This window comes from Puntigrus tetrazona, unplaced genomic scaffold (genome assembly GCF_018831695.1).
Source record: "Puntigrus tetrazona isolate hp1 unplaced genomic scaffold, ASM1883169v1 S000000116, whole genome shotgun sequence".
NCBI classification, from domain to species: Eukaryota; Metazoa; Chordata; class Actinopteri; order Cypriniformes; family Cyprinidae; genus Puntigrus; species Puntigrus tetrazona.
The window spans coordinates 1,150,595-1,167,500 of record NW_025047793.1 but is presented as its reverse complement, the minus strand read 5'-3'; the positions used below and the strand labels follow the sequence as shown (position 1 = coordinate 1,167,500).

General features: G+C 41.5%; 1 protein-coding gene across 2 annotated transcripts; it reads left to right on the top strand.

Moving 5' to 3' along the window:
- The first annotated feature begins 1,555 nt into the window (after positions 1-1,555).
- Positions 1,556-16,805, top strand: psmd5 (proteasome 26S subunit, non-ATPase 5). Of its 2 annotated transcripts, XM_043229929.1 has the most exons (10): positions 1,556-1,759; positions 2,433-2,577; positions 2,657-2,770; positions 2,845-2,973; positions 12,539-12,648; positions 12,745-12,887; positions 13,256-13,447; positions 14,124-14,233; positions 14,313-14,453; positions 16,366-16,805. In XM_043229929.1, exons 1-10 carry the CDS (start codon positions 1,584-1,586, stop codon positions 16,621-16,623), a joined length of 1,518 nt encoding a protein of 505 aa, XP_043085864.1. In that variant the 5' UTR covers positions 1,556-1,583; the 3' UTR covers positions 16,624-16,805. The 2 variants fall into 2 exon arrangements, with proteins under 2 accessions (XP_043085864.1, XP_043085865.1); XM_043229930.1 differs by lacking the exon at positions 2,845-2,973.
- Positions 16,806-16,906: the final 101 nt, after the last annotated feature.

Genomic DNA, 16,906 nt, shown 5'->3' with positions numbered 1-16,906 from the left:
GTTCCTCTGCTGCAGAACCTCTACGGAGGGGCATGAAATGAAGCTGCCAGTGTGGAATAATCCAGAATGATCCGGGCATTATCCACTGGCACTGGGCCTACATTCCCACCGTCTGACAGGGATTACTGCTCAGGACCCGGCAACAGGTCGGCACACACACACACACACACACACACACACACACACACACACACAGACACACACACACACACACACACACGCACACACACACACACGCACGCACACACACACACACACACACACACACACACACACACACACACACACACACACACACACACACACACACACACACACACACACACACACACACACACACACACACACACACACACACACACACTCTCAAACAGTCCATAAACACTGATGTAAAGAGACATACAGACACACACACGCCAGGTTTGATAATGGTTGACTAGATAAACCTTTACTGAAGCCCTCACTTACACAAAAGTGTGATGAAACCACATTATTATTTTTTTTTAATCGTTTTTTTGTTTTTTTCTCACATGGTTTACGGCAACGGCAGGGTTTTCTGGCTATGATATGGTATTTCAACATGAAAATCAATTATTATGATGGTATATATGAAAGGGTCACCATCACAGTAAGGTCAACCTCCTTTACGCAGATGTTAATTAACAGAGGCAAATGATCAATTAATGAAGACAAAGGAGCCCCAATGGCGACATCTAGCGGCCGGTTGACGGAAGTACTACAGAATCTCTCCTCACGATCAAATCACTAATTAGTGCCGGAGATATCGGGGTTTATATTGAAAACAGTCCCTAATATACACCTCAGTCACTGCAGGCGTAAATATATAAATACAGAGCGTTTATAAGTTACCTGAACCCTCACCTGCAGGACTCCTCAGATATGCGATGCGCTTGTCAAAACTTAAAAATTAAATCAGAAATAAGAAGAAATATGTGTTTTAATAAAATTAGGCCCGAGTTGACTTGCATGGCGTCGATGTACACGTCGAATAACGCGTTTGATGACGTCACTCGGACGTCACAGTAGCCCGTTTCCGCTAATACCAGTTGAAATAAATAAACAAGTATTTAAATCAGTGATCATTCAGTTAAGAATTAACACTGAATAATAGTAATAATTATTATTGTTGTTGTAGTACTTGGTTAGATTTGTTGTTTAATTGATTTGATTTACAATACCGCAGTTGTGTACATAACAGCATTAGCTGTTAGCATTATTTATGTTTTGTTCATTGTTTACGCATTACATAAAACTGAAAATAAATACATTAATTATATTAATCATTCAATTAATAATTAACCCTTAATAATAATGGTAACTGTTGCTGTCGTATTGAATACATTTGTATTTTACTTTAGTTTTTTTTTATGACAATGGTAGCAAAATACAAATGACCACAGTTTATCAGTATTAACAATAACTGTGTATTTTGGAGAACATTACGATTATCACGATCATTTTTGTAAGGATTGATTTCTTTTTATTCAGTTTTGTTTAGTTTTCTTGTTCACGCGCAGCGACTCGTTTCCCGCCCCTCGGTCACGTGACGCAAACATTTGAGCATGATGGCGGCGCCCATAGAGAGTCTGCTGAATGAGATCTATGAGTCTGAAGATCCGATCGAGGAGCTCAAAAGCCTCCGGACCGCCGTTTTAGCGACGCCGGTGAGCGGACTGAGGCAGGCGGTGTCTGGAGCCCGACTGGAGATCATATTCGGCCTTTTAAACACAAACGACAAGTGAGTATTCATACTGCTGAGTCAAGACAGAACAACACTACAGACTTCACTCTTAAGTACACGAGCAGTTTGACTTAACGGCACTTTCTCTTCAGTCTTCAAATAATACGCCACTTTATGTATTTAAGAGCTCTATTAATTTTCGTTTGTACTTAAGAATATTGTTTTTAAACTTTTATTAAACCTCCTCTAATAACAAACAGGCATTATCATTAAGCACAAGCATTCAATCTATGCATTTTGCTTATATATATAGTTAATTATTTTTTGTAAATAGGCAAAGTTTAATAGGCATTTTTAAAGCTGCTTTAAGGATTTAAATAAATATTTTAATTTGCAACAAGAAATATGTTTGTATAAATGACCTACTTATCCTACAATAAAAACATTACTTTGCAATGTCAGACTTTTTATTTTGAATGAGACACTAACTTAGCAGTGTTATATATTAACAGGTAATACATTTTTTGCAGTTATATTGATATTGATATAGGGCTGAGGGCTGTACAAATGCATCATGGACGTGTGTGTGTGTGTGTCTTTGTGTGAGTGTGTGTGTGTGTGTGTGTGTGTGGAATAATTAGGTTCAGGAATATTCTTTTAAAAGGGTATGCTGAAAATAAAGAGAGGCTGAAACATGTCATGGAAACCTAAATGCAGTGTTTTGGTGCAGAGAGCAGATCGAAGTGTGTGTGGAAATCCTGAGTCGTGTTCTGCAGGCTCTAGAACCCATCCAGCTGGCTCAGAACTATAAGACGGCGCTCCAGAGCGGACTGAACCACCCGAGCGACTCGGTCAAAGTGCTCACGCTCACTCAGGTCAGTGCTGAAGCTGCGCCGCAGAGTCCCCGTCCACGTCTTCAGCTACCTTGGAAGTGTTTTTTCTCGTGTGTTTCAGATCGGCCGTGTGGCCGGTCACGCCGAGGGAGTGACCCAGATGCTGAACAGCGCAGACATCCTGCGAGATGTTATTCAGTGCATCAGCGTGGAGCGTATCGCCGTGGCCAAAGAGGTACTGAGCCTGCTGCTTTTTTATATTAAAGATTGCATTTTTCCTTTCATTTGACTTTTGTGTTTTTCGGTCAGGCGATAGCTGCCCTTAGTAAACTCAGCACCTCTAAGGCGGGGCTTGATGCTCTGTTCCGCTCTGATTTGCTGAACAAGCTGAAGGATGTGATGCTCACAAATGACATCATCAGATACAGAGTTTATGAGGTTCGTGATCATGTACGGATGTGTGAGAGACGGAAGTGGGAATCTGCTGTGTGTGTGTGTGTGCTGCGTGTAACCCAGGTCAGAAATGAGCTGACTAAAAATGTAATGATAATTAATAGAATAAATATAATTCATAATTATTTTTTTATTATATAAAAGCTGAAACGCACAATCATATATATATTCAAAGTTGTTATGCTGTGTTGTCGGAAACTTTAAAATAATTTAAATAATTATTACGGCAGCGAAAGCGCTTGTCTTAAGACGGCGCTGAGTATGGCGTCACTGATATCACGACATACGGTTGCAGAGAGAAACCGCGTGCATTCCTGATTGCGGTTGAAACCGTTCACGAAAAAAAGCGCAAATGATCGATGATAAGCGATCGTGAAACATGTGAGATCGTATGCGGATGATTAATTGTTGAAATCCCGGATTTGGTCAGTTTTTTTTTTGAGTTGAACTGTGATCCTGAGATGGCGAGCCACCCAACTAGAGAACCCTGAGAGAGACAACTTGATCAACGCCTTATCCATTATTCCAAGTGGAATTCATCCATTCCTAGTGGTATTTCCCACCACATTACTTCAGTACTGATCATCACACTGACTATTGCACTATTGAACTTTTGCACTAAAACACAAGGATACTCGTGTTCAGTGGATTCACCGTTCGGATTCTAAGGACAGTTATATTTTATTTTTGTTCCTTTCCCACGGTTACATATTTTACGGACTGTGAACTTTTCATATACTGAATCTTATTTGTTGTTTTCCTTGAGTGATCTATTGTAATTGTTTTTGTTGTTTTTGTGTCAGAGATTCTAATTCAAACCAATATCAGTACAAGCAAAGCTCCACAGAAACTAGGAAAGGTTAAAACTATATCTAAATCAATAAGATTGAGGTAAACTAAAAATAAATTCAAAATAGAAGTTAATTATAAACAGTTGGTTAATTAAAGACAGGTGATAATATAATAATATAAAAGCACAGTACAGTAATACTACTCATCAAATAACTACAAAGGAGCTCAAATTTAATTTCTAAAACCAACAAAGAGAAAAGAGATCATTCCTTTAGATGTGTATTTCTATTGTTTTCTTTATTGTCATTTCATTTCATATTTTTCATTTAATTAAACTCAACTAAAAGACACTTTAAAGTCATTCTCCTGGTCTGTCTATTTATTAATGTGCTTTAACTACTTCTTGCCCTCCTGTATTGAACCTAGTACATTGACTGGTCCATTACAGTGTTTCTTCAAATAGTAACTAAAGTGCACCAATAGCACCAGGGGTTACAGAAAGTGGCGAGCCAGCCAGGAGGGCATTAAATATAAAAAAAAATAACCAGGAGAATAATTTCAATTTTGTAGTAGTGTAAATAGTGTCAACATGGAAGTGGTTGAGCTTGAAAATGTCATAATTGAAAACTCAGTGATAATTAGAGGACTGACAAATACAGAACTTGCGAAGATTTAACTGATTTTCTAAACAAGCCACGGCCGTATTTGTAGACATCTTTGCATAGATGATCCCAAATCGCCTTATCATAAAGATGTCATAGTAGAGTACAGCAGTTATTCTGCATTAGTGACTCTCAAACCCTTGTTGCCTTACACTTTAAGGAGTCCACACAATGTTGTTTACCACATTAGGCTTCTATCAAGTGTCTATGCTTCAACCGTCACTGAACAGACTACCACCCATTACTTTGCTGAACTGAAGAAAATAGCAAAGCTCAGTGGAAGAACTTTGAAGAACTCTTGAAAGAGCAGCTTCTCTCAACCACTGCTCCCACCGCTGAAAATCTGAATGATTCAAACGATCTTGAATCATCCCAAACTACTGATCCTTCCTCATCTGACATTCCTGTCCCACCTAAGCAAGCTGAGTGTCCCGAAGGAGGACAAAGCTCTGATACAGTCCACCGAGTAATTACAGGAAGTTTTTCACCCACTCTTGAAGTAAATGATGTCAACCCACCTCAAGTCCAAAGAATGGTCGTAGAGCATATTCTGAGAAGTAGCGTAGTTGCTCCTTCTAGTGCATCATTCAGGCTAAGAGTCTTCTCGGGCAGAATCCCCCGTCCTAGTGGCGAAGTTGATTATGACACCTGGCGTAACAGTGTAGAGTTACTACTTCAAGATCCTTCACTCTCTGACTTAACTCGTTCTAGGAAGATCTTAGACAGTTTACTGCGCCAGCAGCAGAAATAGTGAAGCAGCTAGGTGCCAAAGCCTTACCTGCTGCTTACCTTGATGTCTTGGATTCAGCTTTTGACATTGTGGAAGACGGTGATGATCTTTTTGCTAAGTTTTTGAATACACTGCAAAATGCTGGTGAGAAACCTTCCTTGTACTTACAACGATTGCACACTCACCTTCTTAAAGTGATGAAGCGAGGTGGTATTTCTGCTGAAGAAGCTGACCGACAACTTCTAAAACAGTTCTGTCGGGGATGTTGGGATGACGCACTAATAGCAAACCTTCAGCTTGAGCATAAGAGAAATAAACCTCCTCCTTTCTCAGAGCTACTCTTGCAGCTGCAGTGAGTGAGGAGAACAAACACTTTGCCAAAGAAAGCCGCATGAGACAACACCTTGGCACACAAAGACAAAGAGCCAGTTCCCACACTGTCACTGCCAATCCTCTTGACTTAAGGCAAGATGAGAAGTCAGAAGGGACAGAGGTTGCAGAATTAAAAAGACAAGTTGCTAAGCTCCAGAGCCAGCTTTCTAAACAAAAAAATAAGCAGGCAGGGCAAAGCGAGTTGCCATCAACTGATGCCGTTCTTGAATTAAGCGACAAGTCACAGAGCTCCAGAGTCAAATGACAAAACTCAGAGCCCAAAAGGATCCAGAATCGAAAAAGCAACTCAAGCAAAGTGAAACACACTAACATACAGTTCCCCAGGGAAAACCCTCCTAAAGCTGAACATAAACCACCTTGCAGGCCCAAGCCAGGCTATTGCTTTCGGTGTGGTGAAGATGGGCATGTTGCTTCAGTTTGTGAAGATGATCCAAACTCATCACTGGTGAACGATAAGAGAAAACGGCTGAAAGAGCGCCAAGCCTTGTGGGACAGTCTGTATGGTCCAAGTGCCTCAGGATCTTTAAACACCATCCAGCCCTTGTAGCGGGACGTACAAGGGCTGTCACTTGTCAAGCAAGTCTCAAGAAGTCAGCAAATATGAGCCATATGAAGCCACATCAGAAACTTCATTCTTTTGGTTTACCTAAAGGATTAATCGGTGCAAAGTGTACTGCCCAAGTGAACGTTGAAGGAAATCCCTGTCCTTGTTTATTTGACACGGGGTCTCAGGTGACGACCATTTCTCAGTCTTTTTATGAGCAAAAGCTGCCTGGATTAAACATAACATCCTTAGACAACCTGCTGGAAATAGAAGCAGCAAATGGGCAAGCAGTACCTTACCTGGGGTACGTTGAGGTGAGAGTCACATTCCCCAAAGACTTCCTTGGGTCTGACGTTGAAGTGTCAACTCTTGCTTTAGTAATTCCGGAAACTGGTGGCACTGCCCAGCCAAAGGTGCTAATAGGCACAAACACTTTGGATCTTGCATATGATAAATACCTTGAGACCAATGGCTCAGTTTGTCAAGCTGTTCCATTTGGCTACAGGGCTGTGATTAAGACAATCGAACACAGACGACAGCAGAAAGTTAACAGTAACATAGGAATTGTTAGGCTTCCTGACCTCACTCCTACCGTTGTCCCTGCAGGTCAAAGCGTCGTTTTGAGGAGTGGTGAGTGTAAGAGGACAAGTGGCTGATAAATGGGCAGTGATGGAGCCTCCTTCATATTCACCCTTTCCTGGAGGTCTATTAGTTGCCAGTTGCTTATTAAACCTGCCTCGACATCCATCACAGAAAGTTCCAGTTGTGTTAAAGAATGAAACTGAGCACGGCGTTATTCTTCCTGGCAAGAGTGTGATTGCAGACATTCATGCTTTGCAGAAAGTGATATCACACAAGGTGACCAATTCTGATCGCTCTGTGTCAAGTGTCCGTGCTAAACCCATGGAAGAACTCTGCTTTGACCGGTGATTCTTGTGTGCCAGAAGTGTGGAAAGGAGAGTTACTCAGAAATTGCGTGCCATGCCGAAGTATTTGCGTTGCATGACATGGATGTTGGACACACAGACAAAGTGCGACATAGTATCAAGTTGCATGATGAAACCCCTTCAAGCATAAAGCGAGACCGATCCATCCCAACGATCTTGACGCTGTCCGCCGACACTTGGAGGAATTGCTTGAAGCCGGCATAATTCGTGAATCAGAATCATCTTTCTCATCTCCTATCGTTGTTGTAAGGAAGAAGAATGGCGATATAAGGCTTTGCATTGATTATCATAAGCTGAATATGCAGACCATCAAAGACGCCTATGCCTTACCCAACTTGGAGGAAACCTTTTCTGCACGCCGAGGTTCAAAATGGTTCTCAGTGCTTGACCTCAAATCTGGGTATTACCAGATTGAAATGGAAGAAGGACAAACCCAAGACTGCTTTCGTATGCCCATTGGGCTTTTGGGAATTTAATAGAATGCCTCAGGGCATCACGAGCGCACAAGCACATTCCAAAGGCTGATGGAGAAGTGCATGGGCGATATCAACCTTCGGAAGTCTTGGTGTTCTTGGGCGATCTGATTGTCTTCTCAGATACTCTTGAAGAGCACGAAAGGCGTCTTTTTCACGTTCTGGGGCGGTTGAAAGACTATGGCCTAAAGCTTTCGTTGGACAAATGCAAGTTTTCCAGGCGTCAGTAAAATATCTTGGTCATATTGTCTCAGAAAGGGTGTGGAGACAGATCCCCAAAAAATAGAAGCCATTAAGACCTGGCCAAGTCCAAGTAACCTGAAAGAGCTGCGTTCCTTTCTGGGTTTCTCCGGTTATTACTACGGCGCTTTATTAAAGATTATGCAAAAATAGTGAAGCCATTAAATGAGCTGACTGTGGGGTATCCTCCTCTTCGGAGGACTGCAAGGTGAAAAGTAATGGAAAAATCTACCTTAATCCCAAAGAGCCCTTCGGAGGCGATGGACGAACAACTGTCAGCAGGCATTGAAACACTCATTGAGAAACTCACCAAGGCGCCAGTGTTAGGATTTGCAGATCCTGGATTGCCATATGTTCTTCATACGGATCGAGCACTACTGGACTAGGTGCAGCGCTCTATCAAGAGCAAGGCGGAGTGTTACGAGCAATTGCATATGCCAGTCGAGGTTGTCCAGAAGCGAGGCCCGATATCCTGCCCACAAGCTGGAATTCCTAGCCCTTAAGTGGGCGGTTACCGAGAAATTCTGTGACTACCTTTATGGTAGAAGTAGTTTCAAGGTGATTACCGACAGCAACCCCCTTACTTACATTTTAACCTCAGCCAAGTTGGATGCAACCAGCTATAGGTGGTTGTCCATGTATCCACTTTCTCCTTTACCCTTCAGTATCGCCTGGGAAGAGCAATCTTGATGCGGATGCACTCTCCAGAAGACCTCATGGTGATCTGGTGAATGATTCAACCTCCCAAAAGGAACAAGATCGTATCGTCAGTTCACCTTGTATCATTCACCTCAAGCAGCAAATTCCACCCTGGTTTCTGCTGATGCAATCCAGGCAGTCTGTGATCGGCTTTTTACATCACGCTGATGACAGCAGCTGCCTTACCCTCGTTGAGTCACTCTGTATGCACCCAGAAGCAGTTCCTGAGGAGTATGAGAAGATGGCAGGATCTTTAGTTGTTTCCTGTATGTCAGAGCAGGACATAAAAGAAAAACAAAAAGCGATCCAGCATTGCGAGAAGTAATAAATCAGATGGAATCAGGAAACACAGTCCTACCTGCACTGAGGCGTGAGCTTCCAGAGCTTCCCTTTCTGTTGAGAGAATGGGAAAACTTGAGCTGAAGGACGGTGTTCTCTATCGTAAAAAGAGCTCTTGGAGAATGCATAACTTACCAACTTGTTCTTCCTCCTGACTTGAGAGCTATGGCCATGGAAAGTCTGCATGACAACATGGGTCATATGGGAATAGAACGGACCCTTGATCTCATTCGGTCACGATTCTATTGGCCTAGGATGGCTACTGGCGTTGAGAACAAAATCAAGACTTGTAGTCGCTGTGTATGTAGGAAGTCCTTTCCAGAAAGAGCAGCACCTCTAGTGAACATCCAGGTCACCCGTCCACTAGAGCTGGTGTGCATGGATTTCTTGTCTCTGGAACCCGACCGTAGCAACACCAAAGATATCCTGGTGATAACAGATTTCTTCACCAAATATGCGGTCGCAGTCCCCACTCCGAACCAAAAGCCAGAACAGTTGCCAAGAGTTTGTGGGAAAACTTCATAGTTCATTATGGCATGCCTGAAAAGCTCCACAGCGACCAAGGACCTGACTTTGAGTCTAAGACAATCAAAGAACTCTGTGAAATCTCAGGTATTAAAAAGGTCAGAACCACTCCGTACCATCAGGGTAACCCAGTTGAACGTTTTAATCGTGCGCTGCTGGGAATGCTGGGTACCTTGAAACCTCAAGAGAAGGCTCATTGGAAAGATTTTGTAAAACCTCTTGTGCACGCTTATAACTGCACGAAGCACGAGACAACCCGGTTACACACCATACGAACTTATGTTCGGCGCCAACCAAGACTGCCAGTGGACTTAATTTTTAACACCTCAGTGAACCGTGATGGTCCCAAATTTCATTCACAGTACGTGCAGTCATTAAAAACCCACCTTCAAGAGAGCTACAAACTGGCTCAGAAGAATGCAGCCAAAACTGCAGAAAGAAATAAAGTCCGGTTTGACCGGCGAGTGACTGAGTCAACTCTTGAAGAAGGTGACCGTGTGTTAGTCAGAAATGTGAGGTTCGCGGGAAACACAAACTGGCTGACAGGTGGGATCCTGTGGTGCATGTTGTGGTGAGTCGTGCCGGTGAGTTACCTGTCTATACAGTGAGACCTGAGAGACAAGAAGGTCCCCTACGAACACTGCACAGAGATTTATTGCTACCTTGTGGATTTTTGTCTTCTCGCGAGGAGGATGATGATGAGTCAGATATAGTGAAACCTTGGAAGAAGCGGGTAACTAGACAAAGCCAAGATGTAGAAATTGAGGAATGTCCAGAGAACTACCAAAGTTCGGATGAAGATGACTACATACCCCAGATTTCTGATGTGTCAGCTCTTAACTCAGAAAAGTTAATTCGGGAGTACAATGTTGTAAGAAGGCCTATTGAGTTTCCTCTTGACTCTGATCCTGCAAGCCAAAGCTTATTTAACTTAGAGCCTGTATCAACCGATGCTTCTGAGATTGTGAGTGCAGGAGATGTGCCAAGAAGGAAGAACCCATCTGACGTAGAACACTCATCTTGTGCAGAAAACGCACCTGATGCCCAGCACTCACCTGAAGCTAATTCTTCCTCCGGTAACTTGGAACCTGTAAAAGAAACCCTGAAAGAAAGAAAACACTTACCTCAAATAGAACAGCAGACACAGGATGGACCTGGTGGAAACCAAAGGGAAAAAGACAGTGAAACACATACAGTACAAGTTGAGGAAACTGTACCTGATATTCCACTACGGAGAACCAGATTGGAGTCAGCTGAACCTAATGAATCTGAAGAAGAAACAGACCAAGATGAAAGCGAGGATGAAAGTCGTTTAAGGAGGTCTAAAAGAGTAAAGCAGAAGTCAAAAAGGCTGACTTACCCAGAGTTGGGGAACCCGATGATATCCATCATTCAATCCCTGCTTCAGGGTTTAAACACTGCTTTTGTTGAGTCTCTTGCAGAACAACCCAGATCAATTAGACACCCCAAACCCTAAAAAGCCTTATTAAAAGCATGCAAAGGGACTTGCATAGATTTAAGAGGGGAGGGTGTAACCCAGGTCAGAAATGAGCTGACTAAAAAATGTAATGATAATTAATAGAATAAATATAATTCATAATTATTTTTTTATTATATAAAAGCTGAAACGCACAATCATATATATATTCAAAGTTGTTATGCTGTGTTGTGGAAACTTTAAAATAATTTAAATAATTATTAACGCAGGCTAAGCGCTTGTCTTAAGGCAGCGCTGAGTATAGCGTCACTGATATGCGACGACTGCGTTTTGCAGAGAAACACGTGCATTCCTGATTGCGGTTGAAACCGTTACGGAAAAAAGCGCAAATGATCGATGATATAGCGATCGTGAAACATGTGAGATCGTATGCGGATGATTAATTGTTGAAATCCCGGATTTGGTCAGTTTTTTTGAGTTGAACTGTGATCCTGAGATGGCGAGCCACCCAACTAGAGAACCCTGAGAGAGACAACTTGATCAACGCCTTATCCATTATTCCAAGTGGAATTCATCTGTTCCTAGTGGTATTTCTCAACACATTACCTCAGTACTGACTATTGCACTATTGAACTTTTTTGCACTAAAACACAAGGATACTCTCGTGTTCAGTTGATTCACCGTTTGGATTCTAAGGACAGTTATATTTTATTTTTGTTCCTTTCCACGGTTACATATTTTATGGACTGTGAACTTTTCATATACTGAATCTTATTTGTTGTTTTCCTTGAGTGATCTATTGTAATTGTTTTTGTTGTTTTTGTGTCAGAGATTCTAATTCAAACCAATATCAGTACAAGCAAGCTCCACAGAAACTAGGAAAGGTTAAAACTATATCTAAATCAAAAAGATTGAGGTAAACTAAAAATAAATTCAAAATAGAAGTTAATTATAAACAATTGGTTAATTAAAGACAGGTGATAATATAATAAAATAAAAGCACAGTACAGTAATACTACTCGTCAAATAACTACAAAGGAGCTCAAATTTAATTTCTAAAACCAACAAAGAGAAAAGAGATCATTTCTTTAGATGTGTATTTCTATTGTTTTCTTTATTGTCATTTCATTTCATATTTTTCATTTAATTAAACTCAACTAAAAGACATTTTAAAGTCATTCTCCTGGTCTGTCTATTTATTAATGTGCTTTAACTACTTCTTGCCCTCCTGTAGCTTGAACCTAGTACATTGACTGGTCCATTACAGTGTTTCTTCAAATAGTAACTAAAGTGCACCAATAGCACCAGGGGTTACTGCAGCATTATTACTGTGTCTTCTCAAGGAAGCAAAAAATCACTTTCCCAGACATTTCAATTGAACAGAGCTCAGCTGAATACTTTCAAAACAGTAAAAATCAACCGTTTATCTTTAGTGGACGGTAGCACTTTTAGCTTAGTTTAGCATAGATCATTGAATCTAATTAGACCATTAGCATCACATGCAAAAATGACTTTTGTAGTTACATTGTGCATTAAGACTGACAGAAAAGGCCTCCATCACCTGTTTTCAGATGTAGCTGCAGTTAGTACACTAACTAGTGATCTACAGCTGTGTGTATTAACTGCTGCTACAAAACAGGTGATGGAGCTTTACGGAGGAGATCTACGATCTACTTGTTTTCTTGTCATAGTGCTTGTTTGTTGGTTTTGAACGCTTCTATTGTCTTCATTTGGAGAAAAGCGTCTGCTGAATGTAAAATGTGTTCAGTTGATAGTGGAGGTGTCCACGGTGTCTCCGGTGTCTCTGGGTTACTGCGCCAACAGCGGCTTAATCTCACAGATGCTGGAGGAACTGACCGGAGACGATGTGTTGGTCAGGTAATGATCTCACACACACACAGAGTCATAATATGGTAACACAATATAAAACACACTTATACCTAAAGAGATTAAATGTTTTCCTTCTCTTCCCAGAGCTACTGCTATAGAGATGGTGACTAATCTGGCTCAGAGTCCTCATGGCCGTCAGTATCTGGCACAGCAAGGCATCATGGATAAAATCTCCAACATGATCATCGCTGCAGAATCAGACCCCTTTTCAAGCCTTTACCTGCCAGGTTCGTGTATGAATGTGATTCTCTGTCTCTGTCATGAAAACATCACAAAGTCTCATTTGATTTCCATGCCTGGATGTCCTAAAAAGCCATGGTAACAGATTCATATAAATTGTTTTAGTTCAGATAAATAAATAATTTATTTCAATAAATAAATCTGCATCCAGTACTCTTTAGAACTCATAAAATCTATCTAAAGTCCATATTCAGACGTCATTTAAAATGTCATGGAAAGTGTTTAATAAAAATAGTTTGTAGTAAGATTACAACAATTCTAAATATCATTATTATTATTATTATTACTACAACTGCTAATTCAAATACTTGTAAATGTTAAATGTTACCTCCTCGTGTTTTTCTTGTCACGGTAGGTCTGGTGAAGTTCTTTGGCAGTCTGGCGATCGTAGACAGTCCTCAGCAGGTTTGTGAAAAGTACCCAGTTTTCCTTGAGGTGGTCTTCTCCATGGCGATGAACCTTGACCCCACGCTGACTCCCGTTGCCTTGGATACTCTGGGAGTGCTCGGCAGCACAGTGGAGGGAAAACAAGTCCTGCAGAAAACAGGTAGCAGCCGCACAAGATATATACCCTTCAAAAGAAAGGCTGTTTATGTTTCAGATCTGTCTTTCAGAGAAAATGCTAGTCCAGTGAAGTTATGACAATAATATACAGAACGACAGGTCTAGATTGATGAATCATTTTAATGAATCGCTCAGATAAAGACTCTATAGATGCAAACCTTCTGATTAATCCTTTCATGGGCATTTATTTACATTTAAATTTGTGCAATCGTTTTTTTTAAATAGAATTTAACAATTGTATAAAATTAATAATATTAAACAGAATTGCAGTTTTCAAATTTACTAGAGTTGCTGTCCTCAGAGCAGTTTTGGTTGTGGATTAATTCATATTTTAACAAAATATCAATTGTACTGCAAATTTTGGGCGATGATATTAATTATTTAACATTTAATTCTCTGTATAATTTACAGCATTTCATTACCTTTGCATATAAGCTTACATTTAAATGGAAATATTCCAAAATGAATCAAAGTTGAATCAGTAATCCAGCAATCTTTGGAAGTCTTGTTGTTCTGTATATATTGTTTGTAACTAAACCGCTGAACACATTATTATTTTCTAAGAGAGAATTACTTTCATATGTTTGCAAAGCGTTAAAAGCAAAATATTCCCAAACCACGTCAAAATCAGAAGTGAATGGGTCTGCTTTCTGTGACAGGAGAGAAGCTGAGGTGTGTGCTGAAGAGAGTGAGTGAAGTGTCCTGTGATGGAGCCACCGATCTCCGGGTCAGATGTCTGGAGGCTCTGGCTCAGCTGCTCTCGTTACCCGTGAGTGTGCCGCTGGCTTTTTCTGAGGGGTGGTGTTCGGATGATGGCTTTTGCTGTGAGATGTCTGTGGTTTGTGTAGGTGGAGCAGCAGACGGATGACCTGTTACTGCTGACCGAGTCGTGGTTTCACTGTCTGAGCTCTCAGCCCATGCTGATGATCCGAAACATAAGCACACAGCCCTTCCCCGAGCTCCACTGCGGCGCGCTGCGAATCTTCACTGTAAGAGAGAGCCACTTCACGCAGGAACCACACACACACTGTCTGGAAGAGATCACCAACATATACTGAGAAAATATAAAAGTGCAAAAATAGAACAGTAGACCCAACTTTATTGGTATCTAAACGGTTTAGGCTTATGTTGAATTATATTCTTGCTCGTACAGGTGCTGTATGAAGTAACACGGGTCCTTCTCAAAACATTAGCATATTGTGATGAAGTTCATTATTTTCTGTAATGCACTGATAAACATTAGACTTTCATATATTTTAGATTCATTACACACAACTGAAGTAGTTCAAGCCTTTCGTGTTAATATTGATGATTTTGGCATACAGCTCATGAAAATCTCAAGTTTGCATATTTCATCCGACCAATAAAAGAAAAGTCAACCTTCAAATAATTATGTTCAGTTATGCTCTCCATACTTGGTCGGGAATCCTTTCTCAGAAGTGTCTGCTTCAGTGCGGCGTGGAGGAGATCATCCTGTGGCTCTGCTGAGGGGTGATGGAGGTCCAGGATGCTTCGATAGCGGCCTTCAGCTCATCCTGAGAGCTGGGTCTCACGTCTCTCAACTTTCTCTTCACAGTATCCCACAGATCTCTACGGGTTCAGGTCAGGAGAGTTGAGCACAGTGATACCACGGTCAGTAAACCATGCACCAGTGGTTTTGGCGCTGTGAGCAGGAGCCAGGTCGTGCTGGAAAATGAAATCTTCATCTCCATAAAGCTTTTCAGCAGACGGAAGCATGAAGTGCTCCAAAATCTCCTGATAGCTAGCTGCATTGACCCTGCCCTTGATAAAACACAGTGGACCAGCAGCAGCTCACATGACTCCCCTGACCATCACTGACTGTGGGGACCGGACTCTGGACTTCAGGCATCTCCCTCTCCTCAGTCCTCCTCCAGACTCTGGCACCTTGATTTCTGAAGTACTTAGGACCACTGAGCAAGAGTCCAGTGCTGCTTCTCTGTAGCCCAGGTCAGGAGCTTCTGCCGCTGTTTCTGGTTCAGAAGTGGCTTGACCTGGGGAATGCGGCACCTGAAGCCCATTTCCTGCTCACGCCTGAACACGGTGGCTCTGGATGTTTCTACTCCAGACTCAGTCCACTGCTTCCTCAGGTCCCTCAAGGTCTGGAATCGGTCCTTCTCCACAATCTTCCTCAGGGTCCGGTCACCTCTTCAGCGTTTTCTGCCACACTTTTTCCTTCCCACCTTCCCTTGACGCAGCACTCTGGGAACATCCTATTCGTTCAGAAACGTCTTTCTGTGTCTTCCCTCTTGCTGGAGGCTGTCAGTGATGGTCTTCTGGACAGAAGTCAGGTCAGGAGTCTTATGATTGAGGTTTTGAGTAATGAACCAGGCTGGCAGTTTTTAAAAGCCTCAGGAATCTTTTGCAGGTGTTTAGAGTTAATTAGTTGATTCAGATGATCAGGTTAATAGCTCGTTTAGAGAACCTTTTCATTATATGCTAATTTTTTGGGAATTTTGTGTTTTCATGAGCTGTATGCCAAAATCATCAATATTAACACGAAAGGCTTGAACTACTTCAGTTGTGTGTAATGAATCTAAAATATATGAAAGTCTAATGTTTATCAGTGCATTACAGAAAACAATGAACTTTATCACAATATGCTAATTTTACAGTACTTCTTGACATTTTTTTCATAATATTAAGGTTTTTTTTAATCTCTGAATTCAAAACATTTTTCCCCTTCACATTTCTGAGACTTTTCTGAGTTGTGAGGCGAAAAAGGGAAGAATTTAATTAAAAAAAAAAGTCACAATTAACTTTAGCTTCCATAATTTTAACTCCGCCCTCAACTGCAAGCGGTACATATTTTCTTAATCATTTAAGTCCAACAATGTTGTGTGTGTGACGTTCCAGCGGTCTTCTCCTCTGTTTTGCGTCCAGGCCGTGGGCTGTCAGCCGTGGGCTCAGCAGCTGATGATGGACACTCCTGGATTCGTGGAGTGGGTGATGGACCGCTCCGTGGGGACGGGGAAAGAAGCCAAGGATTGTAAGTTTGAGCTGGTGGGGGCGCTGCTGAGCTCGTCCAGCGCTAAGGAGATCTTCGGAGCGCACAACTACTTAAAGCTGAGGACCTACCTCAACGAGGGACCCTATTACGTCAACGCTGTGTCTTCAGTCACCACGGAGGGAGCCGACTAATATACACATTTATACACACACTTCAGTAAGAGTTTTTTCTGTTGAATGATCGGATCAAATGTGACCAAGCTCTTTAGACAGTTTACAGCACTTAAAACCCAGAGCGCTTCCAGGTGTGAATGCACTATGATGAATTTGATTCTGTTTGTATGTTCTTGTGCCATTAAAAAAAGTACATTCGAGTGGTTTATTCCTGATGCAGTTTTATATATAGTGTATATATACACATACACTACCATTCAAACATATGGAGTCAGTAAGGTTTTTATGCACCATTAACTCT

What these genes read in the sequence shown, in the direction of transcription:
- psmd5 (XM_043229929.1), top strand. Translation starts at nt 1,584, where the DNA reads ATGATGGCGGCGCCCATAGAGAGTCTGCTGAATGAGATCTATGAGTCT. An exon ending in TCAGATACAGAGTTTATGAG is followed by an intron (nt 2,974 to 12,538) that starts GTTCGTGATCAT and finishes AAATGTGTTCAG; the next exon opens with TTGATAGTGGAGGTGTCCAC. An exon ending in TTCAAGCCTTTACCTGCCAG is followed by an intron (nt 12,888 to 13,255) that starts GTTCGTGTATGA and finishes TTGTCACGGTAG; the next exon opens with GTCTGGTGAAGTTCTTTGGC.